Source organism: Nerophis ophidion, linkage group LG21 (genome assembly GCF_033978795.1).
Source record: "Nerophis ophidion isolate RoL-2023_Sa linkage group LG21, RoL_Noph_v1.0, whole genome shotgun sequence".
In the NCBI taxonomy this organism is placed as follows: Eukaryota; Metazoa; Chordata; class Actinopteri; order Syngnathiformes; family Syngnathidae; genus Nerophis; species Nerophis ophidion.
In genome coordinates this window covers 38,676,753-38,698,435 of record NC_084631.1, presented here as the reverse complement: position 1 = coordinate 38,698,435, position 21,683 = coordinate 38,676,753, and the positions used below count along the sequence as shown (strand labels likewise).

Below are 21,683 nucleotides of genomic sequence, written 5' to 3'. Positions count from 1 at the left end.
ACCCTCAAGTTGCTGACACGGCCACTCTACCAACCGAGCTATGCCGCCCATCACTGCACATCATAACGGTAGCTAGTTTTCAGCTTAAAGATCTATAAAAATGTTTTGGGAATATCCGGCAGGCCAGATTGGAAAGCATGTGGCCCCCCCAGGTCTTAATTTGCCCAGGCCTGAACTATTCGATCATCCTTCATGGAGGTTGCTGTCAATCCCCAGGATTGATTCCTCGCGACCGCCATGACAGTCAAATCAGATGATTTGCCTTGTTTGCTGTCAGGTGGCGAAATGAAGCCGAGTGGTTGAGGCAGTTGGACGCACTGCCTCACGTCAGCTGAGGTGTGGTCAGCCAGGAACGGGAGATGATTGATGAGAAGGGGTCTGTCGAACGTGGCAAAAAGAAAATAGTGAGTCTGGTTTTACCAAAGATTGCGGGAAACCTGAGACTTTGAGGGTGTTCGTAGAGTTGCCATCACATGGTGTCGTAAAAAGGGTAGTCTTTGACAATAGCCGACTTCCTCTTTACGGACAACTGTGCCCTGAATGCTTCCAACGAGCTGGAAATGCAACTGAGCATGAACAAATACGCCACAGCATGCTCAGACCTTGGACTCAGCCTCAGCCCCAGATTTTATCTTTGTTTTATTTAGCCCGCTAACAGCCAAGGACTTCAAGGACCTCAACGAAGACAAGACGACGGCACGCAGACGAAGCAGAGACTTCAAGGACCTCAACGAAGATAAGATGACAAACACGTGGACGAAGCGGGGACAAGGCGAAATCACAAGGCCCCCAACCCATTCCGTCATGTACTGTGCGTCCAGGACCTGCTTTGCATGATATATGTGACCATTCCTTTTCGAGGTGGCCTCAGTGATGTTGACTATGGAAATCTGAATAAAAAGAGTGATGCGGGAGCACAACCTTAGAGCGTAGGGCGAGACCGTGACTAAGTGTGCAGCTCCATGCGTTCTCCTCATGAGCTAAATTGAACGCTGTCTCTGCATGATTCCTTGCTTCTTGTCGGATCAGTGTTTGAACCGGACAGCGGCGGACAGCAGAAACGCTTTAAGGACACCCTAAAGGCCAGTCTCAAGGGCTATGGTCAGGACCCAGAGACCTGGGAAGCCGATGTCCAACACCGTTCAAACTGGCGCTCTGCAGTCTGGCATGGTGTAGATGACTTTGAGGAAAAACGCATCGATGAAGCCGAAAAGAACCTTAGAGCGTAGGGCGAGACTGTGACTAAGTGTGCAGCGCCATGCGTTCTCCTCATGAGCTAAATTGAACTCTGTCTCTGCATGATTCCTTGCTTCTTGTCTGATCAGTGTTTTAACCTGACAGCGGAAACGCTTTAAGGACACCCTAAAGGCCAGTCTCAAGGGCTGTGGTCGGGACCCAGAGACCTGGGAGGCCCATGCCCAACACCGTTCAAACTGGCGCTCTGCAGTCCGGCATGGTGTAGAGGACTTCGAGGAAAAACGCATCCATGAAGCTGAAAAGAACCTTAGAGCGTAGGGCGAGACTGTGACTAAGTGTGCAGCGCCATGCGTTCTCCTCATGAGCTAAATTGAACTCTGTCTCTGAATGATTACTTGCTTCTTGTCTGATCAGTGTTTGAACCTGACAGCGGCGGACAGCGGAAACACTTTAAGGACACACTAAAGGCCAGTCTCAAGGGCTGTGGTCTGGACCCAAAGACCTGGGAAGCCGATGCCCAACACCGTTCAAACTGGCGCTCTGCAGTCTGGCATGGTGTAGATGACTTTGAGGAAAAACGCATCGATGAAGCCGAAAAGAACCTTAGAGCGTAGGGCGAGACTGTGACTAAGTGTGCAGCGCCATGCGTTCTCCTCATGAGCTAAATTGAACTCTGTCCCTGCATGATTCCTTGCTTCTTGTCGGATCAGTGTTTGAACCTGACAGCAGCGGACAGCGGAAACACTTTAAAGACACCCTAAAGGCCAGTTTCAAGGGCTGTGGTCGGGACCCAAAGACCTGGGAAGCCGATGCCCAACACCGTTCAAACTGGCGCTCTGCAGTCTGGCATGGTGTAGAGGACTTTGAGGAAAAACACATCCATGAAGCCGAACAGAACCTTAGAGCGTAGGGCGAGACTGTGACTAAGTGTGCAGCTCCATGCGTTCTCCTCATGAGCTAAATTGACCTCTGTCTCTGCATGATTTCTTGCTTCTTGTCGGATCAGTGTTTGAACCTGACAGCGGCGGACAGTGGAAACGCTTTAAGGACACCCTAAAGGCCAGTCTCAAGGGCTGTGGTCGGGACCCAGAGACCTGGGAAGCCGATGTCCAACACCGTTCAAACTGGCGCTCTGCAGTCTGGCATGTTGTAGATGACTTCGAGGAAAAACGCATCAATGAAGCCGAAAAGAACCTTAGAGCGTAGGGCGAGACTGTGACTAAGTGTGCAGCGCCATGCGTTCTCTTCATGAGCTAAATTGAACTCTGTCTCTGCATGATTCCTTGCTTCTTGTCGGATCAGTGTTTGAACCTGACAGCGGAAACGCTTTAAGGACACCCTAAAGGCCAGTCTCAAGGGCTGTGGTCTGGACCTAAAGACCTGGGAAGCCGATGCCCAACACCGTTCAAACTGGCGCTCTGCAGTCTGGCATGGTGTAGATGACTTTCGAGGAAAATCGCACCCATGAAGCCGAAAAGAACCTTAGAGCGTAGGGCGAGACTGTGACTAAGTGTTCAGCTCCATGCGTTCTCCTCATGTGCTAAATTGAACTCTGTCTCTGCATGATTCCTTGCTTCTTGTCGGATCAATGTTTGAACCTGACAGCGGCGGACAGCGGAAACGCTTAAAGGACACACTAAAGGCCAGTCTCAAGGGCTGTGGTCTGGACCCAAAGACCTGGGAAGCCGATGCCCAACACCGTTCAAACTGGCGCTCTGCAGTCTGGCATGGTGTAGATGACTTTGAGGAAAAACGCATCCATGAAGCCGAAAAGAACCTTAGAGCGCAGGGCGAGACTGTGACTAAGTGTGCAGCGCCATGCGTTCTCTTCATGAGCTAAATTGAACTCTGTCTCTGCATGATTCCTTGCTTCTTGTCTGATCAGTGTTTTAACCTGACAGCGGAAACACTTTAAGGACACCCTAAAGGCCAGTCTCAAGGGCTGTGGTCGGGACCCAGAGACCTGGGAGGCCCATGCCCAACACCGTTCAAACTGGCGCTCTGCAGTCCGGCATGGTGTAGAGGACTTCGAGGAAAAATGCATCCATGAAGCCGAAAAAAACCTTAGAGCGTAGGGCGAGACTGTGACTAAGTGTGCAGCGCCATGCGTTCTCCTCATGAGCTAAATTTAACTCTGTCTTTGCATGATTCCTTGCTTCTTGTCTGATCAGTGTTTCAACCTGACAGCGGAAACGCTTTAAAGACACCCTAAAGGCCAGTCTCAAGGGCTATGGTCAGGACCCAGAGACCTGGGAAGCCGATGTCCAACACCGTTCAAACTGGCGCTCTGCAGTCTGGCATGTTGTAGATGACTTCGAGGAAAAACGCATCCATAAAGCCGAAAAAAACCTTAGAGCGTAGGGCGAGACTGTGACTAAGTGTGCAGCGCCATGCGTTCTCCTCATGAGCTAAATTGAACTCTGTCTCTGCATGATTCCTTGATTCTTGTCGGATCAGTGTTTGAACCTGACAGCAGCGGACAGCAGAAACGCTTTAAGGACACCCTAAAGGCCAGTCTCAAGGGCTGTGGTCTGGACCCAAAGACCTGGGAAGCCGATGCCCAACACCGTTCAAACTGGCGCTCTGCAGTCTGGCATGGTGTAGATGACTTTGAGGAAAAACGCATCCATGAAGCCGAAAAGAACCTTAGAGCGTAGGGCGAGACTGTGACTAAGTGTGCAGCGCCATGCGTTCTCTTCATGAGCTAAATTGAACTCTGTCTCTGCATGATTCCTTGCTTCTTGTCTGATCAGTGTTTTAACCTGACAGCGGAAACACTTTAAGGACACCCTAAAGGCCAGTCTCAAGGGCTGTGGTCGGGACCCAGAGACCTGGGAGGCCCATGCCCAACACCGTTCAAACTGGCGCTCTGCAGTCCGGCATGGTGTAAAGGACTTCGAGGAAAAACGCATCCATGAAGCCGAAAAAAACCTTAGAGCGTAGGGCGAGACTGTGACTAAGTGTGCAGCGCCATGCGTTCTCCTCATGAGCTAAATTTAACTCTGTCTTTGCATGATTCCTTGCTTCTTGTCTGATCAGTGTTTCAACCTGACAGCGGAAACGCTTTAAAGACACCCTAAAGGCCAGTCTCAAGGGCTGTGGTCGGGACCCAGAGACCTGGGAAGCCGATGTCCAACACCGTTCAAACTGGCGCTCTGCAGTCTGGCATGTTGTAGATGACTTCGAGGAAAAACGCATCAATGAAGCCGAAAAGAACCTTAGAGCGTAGGGCGAGACTGTGACTAAGTGTGCAGCGCCATGCGTTCTCTTCATGAGCTAAATTGAACTCTGTCTCTGCATGATTCCTTGCTTCTTGTCGGATCAGTGTTTGAACCTGACAGCGGAAACGCTTTAAGGACACACTAAAGGCCAGTCTCAAGGGCTGTGGTCTGGACCTAAAGACCTGGGAAGCCGATGCCCAACACCGTCCAAACTGGCGCTCTGCAGTCTGGCATGGTGTAGATGACTTTCGAGGAAAATCGCACCCATGAAGCCGAAAAGAACCTTAGAGCGTAGGGCGAGACTGTGACTAAGTGTTCAGCTCCATGCGTTCTCCTCATGTGCTAAATTGAACTCTGTCTCTGCATGATTCCTTGCTTCTTGTCGGATCAATGTTTGAACCTGACAGCGGCGGACAGCGGAAACGCTTAAAGGACACCCTAAAGGCCAGTCTCAAGGGCTGTGGTCGGGACCCAGAGACCTGGGAGGCCCATGCCCAACACCGTTCAAACTGGCGCTCTGCAGTCCGGCATGGTGTAGAGGACTTCAAGGAAAAACGCATCCATGAAGCCGAAAAAAACCTTAGAGCGTAGGGCGAGACTGTGACTAAGTGTGCAGCGCCATGCGTTCTCCTCATGAGCTAAATTTAACTCTGTCTTTGCATGATTCCTTGCTTCTTGTCTGATCAGTGTTTCAACCTGACAGCGGAAACGCTTTAAAGACACCCTAAAGGCCAGTCTCAAGGGCTATGGTCAGGACCCAGAGACCTGGGAAGCCGATGTCCAACACCGTTCAAACTGGCGCTCTGCAGTCTGGCATGTTGTAGATGACTTCGAGGAAAAAACGCATCCATGAAGCCGAAAAGAACCTTAGAGCGTAGGGCGAGACTGTGACTAAGTGTGCAGCGCCATGCGTTCTCCTCATGAGCTAAATTGAACTCTGTCCCTGCATGATTCCTTGCTTCTTGTCGGATCAGTGTTTGAACCTGACAGCAGCGGACAGCGGAAACACTTTAAAGACACCCTAAAGGCCAGTTTCAAGGGCTGTGGTCGGGACCCAGAGACCTGGGAAGCCGATGCCCAACACCGTTCAAACTGGCGCTTTGCAGTCTGGCATGGTGTAGATGACTTTGAGGAAAAACGCATCCATGAAGCCGAAAAGAACCTTAGAGCGTAGGACGAGACTGTGACTAAGTGTGCAGCGCCATGCATTCTCCTCATGAGCTAAATTGAACTCTGTCTCTGCATGATTCCTTGCTTCTTGTCTGATCAGTGTTTTAACCTGACAGCGGAAACACTTTAAGGACACACTAAAGGCCAGTCTCAAGGGCTGTGGTCGGGACCCAGAGACCTGGGAAGCCGATGCCCAACACCGTTCACAGTGGCGCTCTGCAGTCTGGCATGGTGTAGCAGACTTCAGCCGTGAAGCCGAACAGAAGCGACAGCTCCGCAAGACCAGAGACGGTTCCTCCCTCTCAGCCAGCCATAACCTGTCCTCACTGCAGCCGATCATTCCGCGCAAGGATTGGCCTCATCAGCCATCTTCGCACACACATATCAACGTGTCTTGCCTCTTGGTGAGGGCGGTCGCATTTTTCTCCGCTCCCTCCTTCCCTGCTTGCTTTCTGTGTCCTTGTCTTTGTCTGAACTCTTTCTTTGCACTGTCCTCTAAACTAAACGTCATATATAAATATGATCCGCTGGACTCTCGACGCAAATGACACAGTCTTTTCGACAAAGAAAAGAGGCTCAGGGGAGCCTGGCTGCCCTGATGGAACCACTGCTGCGGGGTACGTGAGAGATTCATGGGAAAAAATGGAGACCCATGTGCCTCTCAGCTCTTTCCATCGAGGACGTGGAAGACATCTACCTATTTGGAACTGTGATCGTGGGGCACCTGCTGATTGGGCTGGGCATTGCTCTGGTGTATCGTCAAATTCGGAAGACGATGGCAGCCACTCAAGGGAACCAACGGCTGTTCAACGCAATGGAAGGATTGGGTCGGGCTGTGGGAACCCGGACTGGACGGATTTCTGATTTGAATTGCAAAATGGTTCTCATCTTGGAGAAGTGTGCTGAAAAGAAACAATTCAATTGAATTCGAGAGATCCAGCACAGACACACAGAGAAGGCAAGTCATTGTTTGGACTTCTCGAAGAAAAACATCTTAATCTACGATTTGACTCCCTCGGATGGCCTTGATGCAATCCGGAACAGGCTGTTCTGAAGAACTCCCCCGAGGACTCCTCAAAGAAGGACGTTTTTGACCTTCCCTTTTTTCCAACAACACCTGGCGTCGAACTTGACATCGGCCCCAGTCCACAAAAACATTTCAACATCTCACCCAAGTTAATTGGGCATACATGCACGCACACGCCCCTCCCCAAATCAACGCCTTCACCACCTCTTAATTCCTCTGGGGTTGTGGATGGCTGAGTAGCACTTTACAGACGCATAAAATGTCATTTCAGTTCTTATGTGTCTTGTACATGTTAAGAATGGACAACAATAAAGCTGCTGTCTGTCTGTCTGGTCATCTTCGAAAACGAAGGACGAACATGAGTCCTTAGGAAAGTTTTCTTGGCATGTGCCTTCTTTATACATCAAAGGCTATGTTTCGCAGCGTCAATTAATATGCAAGCGAGATTACCCCCCCGAGAGTTGCCAATCAGGACTTTAGTTTCTCTGGGAGAACTCAAGGTTTCTCACATATGTTGACATTGTGGTCTAGCATGTGCTGGCAGACCAGCCCGGGTACCCAGCGGACCAGCTTTAATCTCACTGTGAGGAGTAGCATTAACAGAAGAAAAGATCGGTTCTGGAATTCAAAGCCGACAAAAGCAGGGGAAAGCAAATCCCGGGAGGAATTATTCAGGTTTAACAACTTCCTGAAATAAATGAAACATCAAGACGATCTAATTTGTGCAATTTCACTCCAGGCGTTTCTTATCGTAATCCATAACCGAGCGTATTATTCATTTAGGACATTTCTTTTTTTATCGGTGTTATTGTAGTTTTCAAACAAACTAAGCGCTTTGGTTTTTTCGTACTAAAATCCCCCTTGACATGCTCTGAAAATTAAATAAATCAATTATTGTCCAGGGTGTACACTGCCATCCGCCCAAATGCAGCTGAGATAGGCTCCAGCACCCCCCGTAACCCCAAAAGGGACAAGCGGTAAAAAATGGATGGAATTATTGAGATATTTTAAATACAACACTAAAAGCAATAACACCAAAGCTAAAATAACCTTTTTTTTTCTTCCCCCAAGTAACTCACACTATATTGCCAAAAGTATTTGGACACCTGCCTTGACGCACATATGAACTTGAAGTGCCATCCCATAATTAAATATGCAGCTTTTGCAGCTATTACAGCTTCAACTCTTCTGGGAAGGCTGTCCACAAGGTTGCGGAGTGAGTTCATAGGAATTTTCCACCATTCTTCCAAAATTGGTGAGGTCATAAAAGGCCTGGCTCTCAGTCTCCGTTCTAGTTCATCCCAAAGGTGTTCTACCGGGTTCGGGTCAGGACTCTGTGCAGGCCAGTCAAGTTCATACACCCCAGACTCTGTCATCCATGTCTTAATGGACGTTTCTTTGTAGCACTGGTGCACAGTCATGTTGGAAGAGGAAGGGGCCCGCTCCAAACTGTTCCCACAAGGTTGGGAGCATGGAATTGTCCAAAAAATGTTTTGGTATCCTGGAGCATTCGAAGCTCTTTTCACTGGAACTAAGGGGCCAAGCCCAACTCCTGGAAAAACAACCCCATACCATAATTCCTCCGCTGACCCCTCACTGTCAGTTTACATGGCTGAGTTGCTGTTGTTCCCAAACTCTTCCATTTTCTGATAATAAAGCCGACAGTTGTCTTTGGAATATTTAGGAGCGAGGAAATTTCAGGACTGGATTTGTTGCACAGGTGGCATCCTGTGACAGTTCTACGCTGGAAATCACTGAGAGCGGCCCAATTCTTTCACAAATGTTTGTAGAAACAGTCTTCATGCCTAAGTACTCGATTGTATACACCTGTGGCCGGGGCCAAGTGATTAGAACACCTGATTCTCATCATTAATCAGCTCTTTCAGGATTTCACTGGCTTTTTTGTGATTGTTGTGGCCAAAAATACATCAATTCGCAGCAGCATTTTCAGAAAGTTGCAATGTTTTGAGTCTTTTTCCTTTTAGGAGACATTATCTAGAGTTTTGTTTCGACCTATTATGCAAAACTAATCTTACTTTTTTATTATATGCCAGGGTGTATTTGGGATCTGCATGAATATCGAAATATTGCGCAAATTGTAGTCCAGATCGTCCTTTTTATGTAACCTCTTGGCGATGGCTGTTTACGACCCCCCTCCCTTAGAAACAGCTGTTGCCATGTAATCAGGGGAAGTCCAAATAAAAGAGGAGGCGTACAATCTTTCGTCAGAACGTGGTGGAACTGTACAAAGTACAGTCAGAATTCTGGCTTTGTTTAATTCCTTGCTTCTTGTGTTGTTTAATAGATGTCATCAGTGTTTGAACCTGAAGCGTTCACAACACATCACGATCTGCAAAACCTAATCTATGCCAAATGTTGACTAAAGAACCAACATTATATGCTATGTACAAACCCCGTTTCCATATGAGTTGGGAAATTGTGTTAGATGTAAATATAAACAGAATACAATGATATGCAAATCCTTTTCAACCCATATTCAGTTGAATATGCTACAAAGACAACATATTTGATGTTCAAACTCATAAACTTTTTTTTTTTTGCAAACAATAATTAACTTACATTTTCATGGCTGCAACACGTGCCAAAGTAGTTGGGAAAGGGCATGTTCACCACTGTGTTACATCACCTTTTCTTTTAACAACACTCAATAAATGTTTGGGAACTGAGGAAACTAATTGTTGAAGCTTTGAAAGTGGAATTCTTTTCCATTCTTGTTTTATGTAGAGCTTCAGTCGTTCAACAGTCCGGGGTCTCCGCTGTCGTATTTTACGCTTCATAATGCGCCACACATTTTTCATGGGAGACAGGTCTGGACTGCAGGCGGGCCAGGAAAGTACACGCACTCTTCTTTTACCAAACCATGCTGTTGTAACACGTGCTGAATGTGGCTTGGCATTGTTTTGCTGAAATAAGCAGGGGCGTTCATGAAAACGACGGCACTTAGATGACAGCATATGTTGTTCCAAAACCTGTATGTACCTTTCAGCATTAATGGTGCCTTCACAGATGTGTAAGTTACCCATGCCTTGGGCACTAATGCACCCACATACCATCACAGATGCTGGCTTTTCAACTTTGCGTCAATAACAGTCTGGATGGTTCACTTCCCCTTTGGTCTGGATGACACCATGTCACATATTTCCAAAAACAATTTGAAATGTGGACTTGTCAGACCACAGAACACTTTTCCACTTTGCATCAGTCCATCTTAGATGATCTCGGGTCCAGAGGCGCTGCCGGCGTTTCTGGATGTTGTTGATAAATGGCTTTCGCTTTGCATAGTAGAGCTAGCGACCAACTGTATTTAGTGACAGTGGTTTTCTGAAGTGTTCCTGAGCCCATGTGGTGATATCCTATAGAGATTGATATTGGTTTTTGACCCAGAGCCGTCTGAGGGATGGAAGGTCACGGTCATTCAATGTTGGTTTCCGGCCATGCCGCTTACGTGGAGTGATTTCTCCAGATTCTCTGAACCTTTTGATGATATTATGGAGCGTAGATGTTGAAATCCCTAAATGTCTTGCAATTGGACTTTGAGAAACGTTGTTCTTAAACTGTTTGACTATTTGCTCACGCAGTTGTGGACAAAGGGGTGTACCTCGCCCCATCCTTTCTTGTGAAAGACTGAACATTTTTTGGGAAGCTATTTTTATACCCAATCATGGCATCCACCTGTTCCCAATTAGCCTGCACACCTGTGGGATGTTCCAAATAAGTGTTTGATGAGCATTCCTCAACTTTATCAGTACCTTTTGCCACCTTTCCCAACTTCTTTGTCACGTGTTGCTGGCATCAAATTCTAATGTTAATGATTACTTGCAAAAAAAAAAGTTTATCAATTTGAACGCTTTAATCCGCCTCTTTTAAATAAAAATAGAGCGCCATATTGTCCAATAATTTGGGTAAATGCTTATGTATTCCATTACCCAGAATGCTTTGAACTAGAAGTAGATCTGAGGTAGCGAGGAGGATAACAATGGTGACATTCCAGCAAGAAAAGGTTGATATTTTGTTACAAGTTGCTGTACCCGTTTTGTCTCCACAAGTTCTGATTAGACAATTGACGCGTGGGTTCGAGCGCCGCTCAGAGACAAATTGGATTGTCAAAAATGACGCCGACAGGCCGAGACGTGCGCGGAGGAAGCAGGCGTACAACAAAAGTTGTGAGGCCGTCCACAATTCACGAGAAATGTTTTTTTGGGGAGGAGGAATTGGTTAAGTTCTTAAGAAACCGTTTCTTGTACAAAATGAATCAAAGTGGCAGGGGAATGGTTGCTGGGGCGGCATGGTTGGGTTGGTAGAGCGGCCGTGCCGGCAACTTGACGGTTCCGGGTTCGATTCCCGCCTCCGCCATCATAGTCACTGCCGTTGTGTCCTTGGGCAAGACACTTTACCCACCTGCTCCCAGTGCCACCCACACTGCTTTAAATGTAACTAAGATATTGGGTTTCACTATGTAAAAGTGCTTTGAGTCACTAGAGAAAAGTGCTATATAAATATAATTCACTTCACTCCTATAGTCCAATATTAGTTCCTCAGTTAAAGAACATTTTTCAGCGAGCAATTGCAAGAAATTTAAGGGATTTCACCTTCTACGGTCCGGAATATCATCAAAAGGTTCAGATAATCTGGAGAAATCACTGCAGGTAACATTGAATGCCCGTGACCTTCGATCCCTCAGGCGGTACTGCATCAAAAACCGACATCAGTGTGTAAAGGATATCACCACATGGGCTCAGGAACACTTCAAAAAACCACTGTCTGTAACTATAGTTGGTCGCTACATTTGTAACGGGAAGTTAAAACACTACTATGCAAAGCGAAAGCCATTTATCAACAACACCCGGAAACGCCGCCGGCTACGCTGGGCCCAAGATCATCTAAGATGGACTGATGCAAAGTGGAAAAGTGTTCTGTGGTCTGACGAGTCCACATTTCAAATTGTTTTTGCAAACTTCGGAAAAAAGAGGGAAAGAACCATCCAGACTGTTATCGACGCAAAGTTCAAAAGCCAGCATCTGTGATGGTATGGGGGTGCATTAGTGCCCAAGGCATGGGTAACTTACACATCTGTGAAGGCACCATTAATGCTGAAAGGTACATACAGCTTTTGGAAAAACATATGCTGTCATCTAAGCAACGTTATCATGGACGCCCCTGCTTATTTCAGCAAGTTACGTGTTACAACAGCGTGGCTTCATAGTAAAGGAGTGCGGGTACTAGACTGGCCTGCCTGTAGTCCAGACCTGTCTCCCATTGAAAATGTTGAAGGCTAAAATATGAGAAGGGAGACTGTTGAACAACTTAAGCTGTACATCAAGCAAGAATGGGAAATAATTCCACTTCAGAAATGTGTCTCCTCAGTTCCCAAACCTTTACTGAGTGTTTTTAAAAGGAAAGGCCATGTAACACACTGGTAAAAATGCCCCAGTGACAACTTTTTTGCAATGTGTTGCTGCCATTAAATTCTAACTTAATGATTATTTGCAAAAATGTGCGAATCTTGTGACATTGCTGATTTTACTAGCAGGGGAGCACGTTTGGCAGCGCACAATCACAGAGTACTTACAAGTATACACAAACGGATGCATTTTGGCGCGAAAAGTAAAGATAAAGGTGAAGTTATAACACTGAAACACCCTCAGGAAGAGGTGCTTTAAGACATGGGTAGCAGCTTATCGTCCAGCCATGTCTCCATGGCGACAAATAAAGTATGCTTCTGACAAGTACCATTATCACTGCAGGACGAGGAATAGCTAAACATGCTTCACTACACAACATAGGAGGATACAATAGCTCACCGGCGTCACAATGTAAGCAAAAGCTAAGGGTGGATCTACACCTGACATCCACTGTAATGATACCAAGTACTGGAGCGTATGTAGTTGATACTACTATGATTACGTTGATCATTTTTAGCATTTTTTTCAGTTTCATAAAATGTATATTAGGTTTATAAAGTCAGGAAACACGTCCCTGGACACATGAGGACTTTGATTATGACCAATGTATGATCCTGTAAGTACCTGGTATCGAATTGATATCCAAATGTGTGGTATCATCCAGAACTAATGTAAAGTATCAAAGAAGAGAAGAATAAGTTATTACATTTTAACAGAAGTGTAGATAGAACATGTTGATACCAAAAATAAGCAGATATTAACAGTTAATGAACAAGTGGATTAATAATCAATTTTTTTTACAGTTTGTCCTTTATAATGGTGACAAAATAAAAGAATAATGAATGTTACTGCATACGTCAGCGAGAAATAGCTCAACATACTTCACTACACACTGTAGGAGGATACGAATGCAGTGGGTGGATCTACACCTGACATCTACTGTAATGATACCAAGTACAAGACCGTATATAGTTGATACTACTATGATTACAGCGATATTTTTAGCGTCACAAATTTGTGTTTACAAACTCAGGAAATATGTCCCTGCACTTTGAAAATGACCAATGTATGATCCTGTAACTACTTGGTATCGGATCAATACCTAAGTGTGTGGTATCATCCAAAACTAATGTAAAGTATCAAAGAAGAGAAGAATAAGTGATTATTACATTTTAACAGAAGTGTAGATAGAACATGTTGATACCGAAAATAAGCAGATATTAACAGTAAATGAACAAGTGGATTAATAATCCATTTTTTTACAGTTTGTCCTTTATAATGGTGACAAAATAAAAAAAAAATAAATGTTACCGCATACGTCAGCGAGGAATAGCTAAACATGCTTCACTACACACTGTAGGAGGATACATGCCATGGGTGGATCTACACCTGACATCCACTGTAATGATACCAAGTACAAGAGCGTATTTATTTGATACTACTATGATTACAGCGATATTTTTTAGCGTCACAAATTTGTGTTTACAAACTCAGGAAATATGTCCCTGCACTTTGAATATGACCAATGTATGATCCTGTAACTATTTGGTATCGGATCCATACCTAAGTGTGTGGTATCATCCAAAACTAATGTAAAGTATCAAAGAAGTGATTATTACATTTGAACAGGAGTGTAGATAGAACATGTTGATACCAAAAATAAGCAGATATTAACAGTAAATGAACAAGTGGATTAATAATCAATTTTTTTACAGTTTGTCCTTTATAATGGTAAAAAAATAAAACAATAATAAATGTTACTGCATATGTCAGCGAGGAATAGCTAAACATGCTTCACTACACACTGTAGGAGGATACAAATGCAATGGTTGGATCTATACCTAACATCTACTGTAATGATACCAAGTACAAGACCGTATATAGTTGATACTACTATGATTAGAGCGATATTTTTTAGCGTCACAAATTTGCGTTTACAAACTCAGGAAATATGTCCCTGCACTTTGAATATGACCAATGTATGATCCTGTAACTACTTGGTATCGGATCGATACCCCAAATGTGTGGTATCATCCAAACTAATGTAAAGTATCAAAGAAAAGAAGAATAAGTGATTATTACATTTGAACAGAAGTGTAGATAGAACATGATACCAAAAATAAGCAGATATTAACAGTAAATGAACAAGTGGATTAATAATCAATTTTTTTTACAGTTTGTCCTTTATAATGGTGACAAAATAAAATAAAAATAAATGTTACCTCATACGTCAGCGAGGAATAGCTAAACATGCTTCACTACACACTGTAGGAGGATACATGCCATGGGTGGATCTACACCTAACATCTACTGTAATGATACCAAGTACAAGACCGTATCTAGTTGATACTACTATGATTACAGCGATATTTTTTAGCGTCACAAATTTGTGTTTACAAACTCAGGTACTATGTCCCTGCACTTTGAATATGACCAATGTATGATCCTGTATCGGATCGATACCCAAATGTGTGGTATCATCCAAAACTAATGTAAAGTATCAAAGAAGAGAAGAATAAGTGATTATTACATTTTAACAGAAGTGTAGATAGAACATGTTAAAACAGAAAATAAGCAGATATTAACAGTAAATGAACAAGTGGATTAATAATCCATTTTTTTTACAGTTTGTCCTTTATAATGGTGACAAAATAAAAGAATAATAAATGTTACCGCATACGTCAGCGAGGAATAGCTAAACATGCTTCACTACACACTGTAGGAGGATACAAATGCAGTGGGTGGATCTACACCTGATATCCACTGTAATGATACCAAGTACAAGACCGTATTTAGTCGATACTACAATGATTACAGCGATATTTTTTAGCGTCACAAATTTGTGTTTACAAACTCAGGCAATATGTCCCTACACTTTGAATATGACCAATGTATCATCCTGTAACTACTTGGTATCGAATCGATACCCAAATGTGTGGTATCATCCAAAACTAATGTCAAGTATCAAAGAAGAGAAGAATAAGTGATTATTACATTTTAACAGAAGTGTAGATAGAACATGTTGGAACAGAAAATAAGAAACAGTAAATGAACAAGTAGATTATTAATCATTTTTACAGTTTGTCCTTTATAATGTGTACAAAATAATAGGTGCATAAATGCAGACTAAATGTTTGTTTACTTACTACTAAAAGACACGTTTTGTACTTTATTTAAGGACTAAATTACATACATAATTTACATATATTACATAATAAACATATGTTTCATGCACCCTAAGATTTGTTGTTAAAATAAAAAAAAAAATGAAACACATTTTGGTACCGATACTAAAATATTGGTATGGAGACAACCCTGTATGGACTTCATGTTGGTGTCTGACATTCAGCGAGAAGGTGAAACATGACAGTGAACTCTTCAATATATTAAGTGGCGGCTAAAAAACAAAAAAAAAGGTATGTGACAGTGTGGGCTGGTGAGTGATTTCCAGCGGGCCTGGCACAGGTGGTAGTTCCCCGTGTGAGCCGGAGGTCAATGTCACCTCCGAGCACTGCAGAGGTCAGGGACACCTTTACACGCAGGTGACAGCCAATCAGCTGTTGGATGATTGATGGCAGTGTTGGCAGGGAAATGAGCCGGGTGTCCTTTCCCTGATGACACTTCATGAAGTAAACACAGGATGCTTACCACCGCTTTTTACGACTACAGGACACTTCAATCAATCAATGTTTACTTATGTAGCCCTAAATCACGAAGATGCCGTTGTGGTTTGTGCAGCCCTTTGAGACCTTTGAGCCCACATCAGGGCAAGGAAAAACTCAACCCAGTGGGATGACAATGAAAAACCTAGGGGGGACCGCAGATGTGGGTGGCCCCACCCTCTTGGGCGACTGGTGCAATGAATGTCGAGTGGATCTAACATAATAGTGTGAGAGTCCAGTCCATAGTGGATCTAACATAATAGTGTGAGAGTCCAGTCCATAGTGGATCTAACATAATAGTGAGCGTCCAGTCCATAGTGGATCTAACAGAATAGTGAGAGTCCAGTCCATAGTGGATCCAACATAATAGTGAGAGTCCAGTCTATAGTGGATCTAACAGACTAGTGAGAGTCCAGTCCATAGTGGATCTAACAGAATAGTGAGAGTCCAGTCCATAGTGGATCCAACATAATAGTGAGAGTCCAGTCTATAGTGGATCTAACAGACTAGTGAGAGTCCAATCCATAGTGGATCTAACAAAAATAGTGAGAGTCCAGTCCATAGTGGATCTAACATAATAGTGAGAGTCCAGTCCATAGTGGATCTAACATAATAGTGAGAGTCCAGTCTATAGTGGATCTAACATAATAGTGAGAGTCCAGTCTATAGTGGATCTAACATAATAGTGAGAGTCCAGTCTATAGTGGATCCAACATAATTGTGAGAGTCCCGTCCATAGTGGATCTAACAGAATAGTGAGAGTCCAGTCCATAGTGGATCTAACATAATATTGAGAGTCCAGTCCATAGTGAATCTAACATAATAGTGAGAGTCCAGTCCATAGTAGATCTAACATAATAGTGAGAGTCCAGTCCATAGTGGATCCAACATAATAGTGAGAGTCCAGTCCATAGTGAATCTAACATAATAGTGAGAGTCAAGTCCATAGTGGATCCAACATAATATTGAGAGTCCAGTCCATAGTGAATCTAACATAATAGTGAGAGTCCAGTCCATAGTGGATCTAACATAATATTGAGAGTCCAGTCCATAGTGAATCTAACATAATAGTGAGAGTCCAGTCCATAGTGAATCTAACATAATAGTGAGAGTCCAGTCCATAGTGGATCTAACATAATAGTGAGAGTCCAGTCCATAGTGAATCTAACATAATAGTGAGAGTCCAGTCCATAGTGGATCTAACATAATAGTGAGAGTCCAGTCCATAGTGGATCTAACATAATAGTGAGAGTCCAGTCCATAGTGGATCTAACATAATAGTGAGAGTCCAGTCCATAGTGGATCTAACATAATAGTGAGAGTCCAGTCCATAGTGGATCTAACATAATAGTGAGAGTCCAGTCCATAGTGAATCTAACATAATAGTGAGAGTCCAGTCCATAGTAGATCTAACATAATAGTGAGACATTTTTACTACTCAACTTACTCAGTGGCCTTGTGGTTAGTGTCCGCCCTGAGATGCGTAGGTTGTTAGTTCAAACCCCGGCCGAGTCATACCAAAGACTATAAAAATGGGAGTCATTACCTCCCTGCTTGGTACTCGGCATCAAGGGTTGGAATTGGGGGTTAAATCCCCACAAATGATTCCCAGGCGCTGCTGCTCACTGCTCCCCTCCAAGGGGGTGCTCAAAGGTGATGGGTCAAAGGCAGAGAATAATTTCACCACACCTCCTGTATGAGGTGTGGTGAAAAAAAAAGTGTGGTACTTTAACTTAAACTTCTATGCCCTCAATCACCGTCCACGTGCAGTCATTACTTTTTTTTTCTTTTTTTTTTTAATAGAAAAGGAACATTTTTATCCATCTGTCTCAATGATAAATTGTCGGAAAGTAACAAATTTGATGATATAACTTGGTGGGCCACGAGAAAAATCGGATTCTCAGCTGTTGTAATACACTTTTCCACCACTTGTGGCAGTAATGACATTATCAAAAAAACAGAAGAAGTCGTAGAGAAGTTTCTTAAGTGCAAAAATTATGACTAAAGTGACAAACCTGTTTTCATTTGCAATTACATTTTTGGGACGGTTTAACAAACATTTATATTGTTAATTTAGTTTATTTTAGCAGAAAAATTAAAATGTAAGTAGGTGCATTTTTCGTCAGTTATTTATGAGTCCCTTCTAGGATTGTCCTGATACCGATATTTTGGTAGCGGTATTTCGATACTTTACTAAATAAAGCGGACCACAAAAAATGGCTTTATTTTAACAACAAATCTTAGGGTAAATGAAACATATGTTTATTATTGGAAATTAGTCCTTAAATAAAATAATGAACATACTAGACAACTTGTCTTTTAGTAGTAAGTAAACAAACAAAGACTCCTAATTAGTCTGAAGTAACATATTGTGTCATTTATACACCTATTATTTTGTCCACATTATGAGGGACAAACTGTAAAAAATTGATTATTAATCTTCTTCTTCATGTGCTGTTAATATCTGCTTATTTTCTGTTCCAACATGTTCTATCTACACTTCTGTTAAAATGTAATAATCACTTACTCTTCTCTTCTTTGATACTTTACATTAGTTCTGGATGATACCACACATTTAGGTATCGATCTGATACCAAGTAGTTACAGGATCATACATTGGTCATATTGAAAGTCCTCATGTGTCCAGGGACGGATTTCCTCACTTTATGAATATGAATACTTTTTCTTAATGAAAAAATATTTTGTGATGTATGTAATCATAGTAGTATCGACTAGATACGCTCCTGTCCTTGGTATCATTACAGTGGATGTCAGGTGTAGATCCACCCATGGCGTTTGTTTACATTGTGACGCCGGTGAGCTATTGCATCCTCCTACGATGGTGAAGCATGTTTAGCTATTCCTCATCCTGCAGTGATAATGGTACTTGTAAGAAACGTACTACATTCGTCGCCATGGAGACGAGGATTAGTGAGTGAATGGATGTTTTCCTGAGGGAACTCTCCTGAAAGAACCAATAAAGTTTGTTCGATCTATCTATCTATCTATCTATCTATCTATCTATCTATCCATCTGTCTTAAAGCACCTCATCCGGAGGGTGTTTCAGTGTTATAACTTTACCTTTATCTTTACTTTTTAGCCCAAAATGCATCCGTTCTCCCTTAAGATATGATTACTGAATATGAATAAAATGAAGAGTAAAATGACTAATTGAGTCATTTTACTATTATGTTAGATCCACAATGGACTAAACTCCCACTATTATGTTAGATCCACTATGGACTGGACTCTCACTATTATGTTAGATCCACTATGGACTGGACTCTCACTATTATCTTAGATCCACAATGGACTGGACTCTCACTATTATGTTAGATCCACTATGAACTGTCCATCCATCCATTTTCTACCGCTTATTCCCTTTCGGGGTCGCGGGGGGCGCTGGCGCCTATCTCAGCTACAATCGGGCGGAAGGCGGGGTACACCCTGGACAAATCGCCACCTCATCGCAGGGCCAACACAGATAGACAGACAACATTCACACTCACTTTCACACACTAGGGCCAATTTAGTGTTGCCAATCAACCTATCCCCAGGTGCATGTCTTTGGAAGATGGGAGGAAGCCGGAGTACCCGGAGGGAACCCACGCATTCACGGGGAGAACATGCAAACTCCACACAGAAAGATCCCGAGCCTGGATTTGAACCCAGGACTGCAGGACCTTCGTATTGTGAGGCAGACGCACTAACCCCTCTGCCACCATGAAGCCCACTATGAACTGGACTCTCACTATTATGTTAGATCCACTATGGACTAGACTCTCACTATCATGTTAGATCCAGTATGGACTGGACTCTCACAATTATGTTAGATCCACTATGAACTGGACTCTCACTATTATTTTAGATCCCCTATGGACTGGACTCTCACTATAATGTTAGATCCACTATGGACTGGACTCTCACTATTATGTTAGATCTACTATGGACTGGACTCTCACTATTATGTTAGATCCACTATGGACTGGACTCTCACACTATTATGTTAGATCCACTATGGACTGGACTCTAACTATTATGTTGGATCCACTATGGACTGGACTCTGGACTGTGGGGCGGCATAGCTCGGTTGGTAGAGTGGCCGTGCCAGCAACTTGAGAGTTGCAGGTTCGATTCCCGCTTGTGCCATCCTAGTTACTGCCGTTGTGTCCTTGGGCAAGACACTTTACCCACCTGCTCCCAGTGCCACCCACACTGGTTTAAATGTAACTTAGATATTGGGTGTCACTATGTAAAGCGCTTTGAGTCACTTGAGAAAAGCGCTATATAAATATAATTCACTCACTCTCACTATTATGTTAGATCCACTATGGACTGGACTCTCACTATTATGTTAGATCCACTGTGGACTGAAGTCTCACAATATTATGTTAGATCCACTATGGACTGGACTCTCACTATTATGTTATATCCACTATGGACTGGACTCTCACTATTATGTTAGATCCACTATGGACTGGACTCTCACTATTATGTTAGATCCACAATGGACTGGACTTTCACAATATTATGTTAGATCCACTATGGACTGGATTCTCACTATTATGCTAGATCCACAATGGACTGGACTCTCACAATACTATGTTAGATCCACTGTGGACTGGACTCTCACTATTATTGTAGATACACATCTGCGGTCCTCTCCAAGGTTTCTCATAGTCACTCTCATTGACATCCAACTGGGTTGAGTTTTTCCTTGGCCTATGTGGGATCTGAACCGATGATGTGGTTGTGGCTCGTGCAGCCCTTTGAGACACTTGTGATTTAGGGCTATATAAATAAACATTGATTGATTGATTCTTCAGTGCTTGTTAATTATTGAGTGAGTGCCACAGTGTCAGTTTGTTTTTTCAGTTACTGCCCAACCAGAGTTAACTCTGCTTCTAACAAACGGACGTCCTGCTTGCACTTTGCCTACCTTCTCTGCCTCCTGGGATCAGTACGAGTCAAGTTTTTTTTTTTCCCATGCTGGGAAAATCAACATTTTCTTATCTTTCAAAAGTGGGGTAAACAAGTGAGGGAGATCTAGTGGTCATAAAATGACTCTAGGCGCACATTTTACTGTTGGAAGAATATTGAAAAGTCTGTTTTTCGTCATAAGGGCCTTTTAAAAATGATGTGTTGAAATCATTTGTTTGCTGGAAAGGATTATGGTGGCTATGTTGTGGAGAATGTCTGCATGGCAGCAGAAGTGTACAGGACAGTACCTGCTGTTGGCGTGGAGGCCTGCTGGTCCTGCTCCTCGTGCCACTGAATAGTGCGGTGGTAGCTCAGCATCACTTCCCACAATGCCTTGCACAGGTCGGTCAAACACGGGATGTAGCTGTCCAGAGTGATATGCTGCCAACACAGAGGTGACGACAACACGGTGAGACGATATGGTTGCATGGAGGAGAAGAATACAAGGTGAGAATGGCATGTACTCTGCATCATTTAATAATAATAGTAATAATAATAATAATAATAATGTATTAGATTGTTGTCAATAATGTTCATGGTTGTTATACATGGAGACTGCGTAGAAAAAAAGCTATTTTAGTGTAACTGTTTATTAAGGTTGTCTCGATACTAATATTTTGGTACCAGTACCAAAATGTACTTTGATACTTTACTGCCATCATATTGCAGTCCACACATATCTGTTAAGTGGGACTGCCATCATATTGCAGTCTACATGTGTCTCTTATGTGCGACTGGCATCATATTGCAGTCCACACAAATTTCTTATGTGTGACTGCCATCATATTGCAGTCTGCACGAATTTCTTATGTGTGACTGCCATCATATTGCAGTCTACACGTATCTCTTATGTGTGACTGCCATCATATTGCAGTCTACACGTGTCTCTTATGTCGGACTGCCATCATATTGCAGTCTGCACATCTCTCTTATGTGTGATAGCCATCATATTGCAGTCTGCACATATCTCTTATGTGTGGCTGCCATCATACTACAGCCTAC

The 21,683-nt window shown here is 43.4% G+C and overlaps 1 protein-coding gene across 2 annotated transcripts in view; it reads right to left on the bottom strand.

The window, feature by feature from the left end:
- Positions 1-21,683, bottom strand: part of vps50 (VPS50 EARP/GARPII complex subunit) — a 335,202-nt gene that overhangs the window by 145,274 nt on the left and 168,245 nt on the right. For both annotated transcript variants that reach the window (XM_061882573.1, XM_061882574.1), the window contains exon 13: positions 20,930-21,062. In XM_061882573.1, the coding sequence (XP_061738557.1) occupies positions 20,930-21,062 (133 nt within the window). The remainder of the gene's footprint in view (positions 1-20,929; positions 21,063-21,683) is intronic.